A 3,757-nucleotide genomic window follows, 5' to 3' on the forward strand; every position below is an offset into this window, starting at 1 on the left:
CGTGGTAATGCTTCTGTGCTGACAGGAGGAGGGCGAGGAGGTGAAGAGAGTTGACGTCATCGCCTTGAAGCTGAAGAGCCTGGCGGACGTACCCCAGAGCCTCTGGGATCTGGTTTGGAACAAAACCAAAAAGAATGTTTAAACACGCACGCACACACACAAGCACGCACACACGCAGAGCCACCATGTCAATATCTGGTTCTCTGTAAACATCAAGGGTTGTTTTAAAGGTAAAACCTTGTACCACATTCAGATCTTAAGCCAAGTCGGTATGTAAGCCCCAGGACATTAACCGCAAACATGGAGACAGATGCTCTCTTCCTGCAATAGTCTAATCAATGAAGTGACACCAGAGACCTTGTTTCTCTGCATAACTGCCAATACCAAATCTTTTATTTCTCTCTAAGTAAACACTTTGTCTTTTTCCACAAAACTGATCTACTTTTGATTATGCCTAATGTAAATTCACTATAAATGGACACACATACAAATTGCCGGAGGCTTTTAGTGAAATTAAACTGCCTTGGCTGAACCGTTCTCATTTTTCAAAGTATTACTGAAATTAAAGTGCTTAATAAGTTATAAAACTTTACCAGAGCTTTCCAAATGATCAGACACCTGTGCTTCTTTGCAAGCTCCTTCGTCCTAGATCTCCATTAGACATCAAGGAAATATGCAAACAAACAAACAAAAACCCCACACCTTCCCAAACTACAGCCCCAAATAACTCGATCCAAGAAACAAATTACAATGCCACATACAAAGCAGATGTATCCAAATTCAAGTAGAATCAGACACAACCTTAATCTTCAAAATGCAACAGCTGAGTCTACAGCCATGCCACCCTAAATGTGCCTGATCTTGTCCGATCTCAGAAGCTAAGCGGGGTCGGGCCTGGTTAGTACTTGGATGGGAGACCACCTAAGAATACCAGGTGCTATCGGCGTTAAAAAGAAAAAAAAACAACAGCTGTTGAAGACTGTCTTTAAAATCATCCAAGCACCATGGTTGATAAAATGCACACGTAATGAATATTACACACCCCAGATTCCATGCAGGTTTAGCAGTCACTTGGGAGAATCAGAACCGAAGTTGGATTTTGAAATAGAGCTCGAGATTACAGCTCCTCACACAGCTGCCTCTGGACTCCTTGCCTCAGCTCTGGGCCCATTGTGGACTTCCTCTCAGGTCTTCTTCCTAAACGCTCAGCAAGCTCATGCCTTAGTAGGCGGTCACGACTTCCGTTTTTTCCAAATCTGTTAAGTTTTCCTCTCTGAAATTTGGCTTTTGGTGGATTTAAGTTGTAAATGCTGGCTATACAGGCTTTTTGCTTTGAGCCACAGGATCACGAGGATATCAGAGCTGGAGGAAAGATCATAGCCTGGCCCAACTCTTCGTTTATAGGGAGGAAGCTGAGTCCCAAGAGGGGAAATGACTTGACCAAGGTCACTCAGGGACTGAATGACTGAGAGTGGCTCTAGATCTTCTGATTCCTCTCTCATCCTCTCCTAGTCAAATGGCATTGGCTCTAAACATAAGAGGGCCACAGTCCCCCTGCCCACGGTCAGCAGGGAAATACTGCCGCAGAGGTCTGGTGTTGTCATACTGCGTGCTACGAAGGCTGCTGACACCCACGAGGCTCCATTCGCTTATCCATTTCTCAGGGTGCCAACTCACTGTGTGAACGGCACTCAGCCTGGTATTGTGGGGAGGGTCAAAAGGCAGGGAACACTCGTGGTGTCGATTTGCAGGAGGATAAGAGCAATCAGGGACAAACTGATCCAGGGATCAAAACGATGTCCTTAAGGGAAAGCTAACTTGAAGGAATTCAGAGCTGGTCCCTTCATTCGGCGAGTGCCCCTGAGTGCCTACCACCTGTCAGGCAGTGTTCCAGCTGCCAGGGTAAAGTGGTGACATGGGTTCTTGCCTCATGGAACCTCGAGCCTAGTGCAAAAGACACGGGACAGGAGAGCTGAGCAAGAGGAAGGAGAAGTGCAGGCTGCTGCAGGATGGAGGCTCCACGGAGCCGGAGAGAGAAGGTCCTGGTGGAGGACAGAGACCAGATGGCCAGTCCCCAGCCCACAGCTGTTGCAGCAGTAGCTCTTGCTTAGTCCAGCTGTGAGCCACACCATGCCAGGGGAGAGGACCTTGCAGAGGAGGTATCTTGGTTTCCTGAGTCCCCAGGTCGTCAGTGGGAGCTACCTCTCAACACCATTCCCAGACCTCCGGGAAGTCAGATGCCTACAGCCCGGGCCTGCCAGGGGAATGGCATGTCTGGGGAACTGACCTTTGATTCACCCTCCGGTCAGCACTCAGGAATGTGCTGGGGTTACCACCAGTGTCTTTGCACCTGGTGGGCAGGCAGGCATGTGGCCAGAGTCTCCAGAACAGCTGGGAGGGAACGGGAGGTGATAAGAATGGCAAAGGCAACTTCTGGAAGTTACCGTTGGGAAGAGGAAGAGCAGCAAAGCCTGCCCCTCCAGCAAGAACGCTCCTGAGTCTCTTTTTTCAAGGAGCCGCTGCATGTAACTGTTCATATCTTCCATGGGTTTTAAAGAAACTGGTGTCTTTGCCTGCTGGCATCTTCCTGTTACCCTTATGGCAACCAGACCCCAACCAGTAACCCCAACCAGAATCCCCACCATGCTGACAGCTCAGGACTGGGCTCTGTTGGCAAGGGACATGGCTCTTTGATGGCTCCTGGGTTCAGGGGATATGCCATGTGCTGCATCCATGTCACCATCGGACCCCAGGTTGGGCCCTCCAGATCCGTGGACTGAAACTTCAAAAGCCAAGCCTGGCACACCTGTGTCTTCACAGCTTATGCTCAAACTGACCAAAACACTGGGGTCTTTACTGTGAGGAGCCAGAGCCCTCTAGGCAGAGTCCTGGCTCCAGGTCAGCCTCAGACAAATGAAGGACCAGCTACCTGCTCACACCGAGGCGCTGAAGGAATGGTATCAACACAGAAGGTGCACCAAGTTTGGGAAGCATGAGAGAAACTGACCTGTCTGGAGATGGCAAGCTGCAGGGCCAGGTAGAAAGCCGCCTGGTGATCTGTAGGTGACAGGCTGTGGGCCCTGGAAAAGTTTTTATGACTGTTAGTACCTGGAAGAGGCCATTTTTACTTTCCCTATTAAAAAACGCATTCACATTTGCATTTTTAGACCAAGGTCACATATTTAACTGTTTGTTTCATTTAGACTCTCCTCTTTTGTTCACTAACAAACGTATGCATTTTTCCACTCCACTGTGTGTAGACATGACGCAGGAGTCAGTCTGGGCCCCTGAAGTGGCAGCTGGTGATCTGCAGCTTTGGGGAAGAGCCTGGGGGTGAAGAATCCACAGGCCCTGAGCTCTGACTGCATGGGGCCCCTGGGCAGGAGAGGCCCACGTGTCACGCTGGGACGTGGTAAAGCCATGAGTGTACTTGGCCAGGCGACAGCAGCTTTGGTTAAGTTTTGGCTTGGCTTTAACGCTGTTTCATCCAAATTTCTGGATTGCAGAGAAACCATATGAAAATCAAGACCTGGCTTTGCCTGAAAAATGAGGTTTTGGGTTCTGATGAACTATAGGGAGAAAAGATAAAAAATACTCTTTCGGTTTTTTGATGTTTCTACTAAGTTCCATGCAGCTTACTAATTTAGTCCATGTAACTTTGACATGTAAGACTGTGTAGCCAAACACGAGGTTTAGTTTTAATAACTGGCCTTTGACACCGGATGGGAAGAGGCCGCCATACTGGTCTCCTGATTGT

General features: G+C 48.7%; 1 protein-coding gene and 1 pseudogene across 1 annotated transcript in view; one reads left to right on the forward strand and one right to left on the reverse strand.

Annotated features, from left to right (window-relative positions):
• Window positions 1–3,757, reverse strand: part of TTC7B (tetratricopeptide repeat domain 7B) — a 209,615-nt gene that overhangs the window by 96,191 nt on the left and 109,667 nt on the right. The window contains exons 13-14 of the mRNA XM_025042114.1: window positions 3,008–3,080; window positions 3–109 (exon numbers count right to left, since the gene is read on the reverse strand). Of these exons, the coding sequence (XP_024897882.1) occupies window positions 3–109; window positions 3,008–3,080 (180 nt within the window). The remainder of the gene's footprint in view (window positions 1–2; window positions 110–3,007; window positions 3,081–3,757) is intronic.
• LOC112473729 lies at window positions 828–946 on the forward strand (annotated as a pseudogene).

This window comes from Pteropus alecto, unplaced genomic scaffold, assembly GCF_000325575.1.
Source record: "Pteropus alecto unplaced genomic scaffold, ASM32557v1 scaffold8, whole genome shotgun sequence".
Lineage (NCBI taxonomy): Eukaryota > Metazoa > Chordata > Mammalia > Chiroptera > Pteropodidae > Pteropus > Pteropus alecto.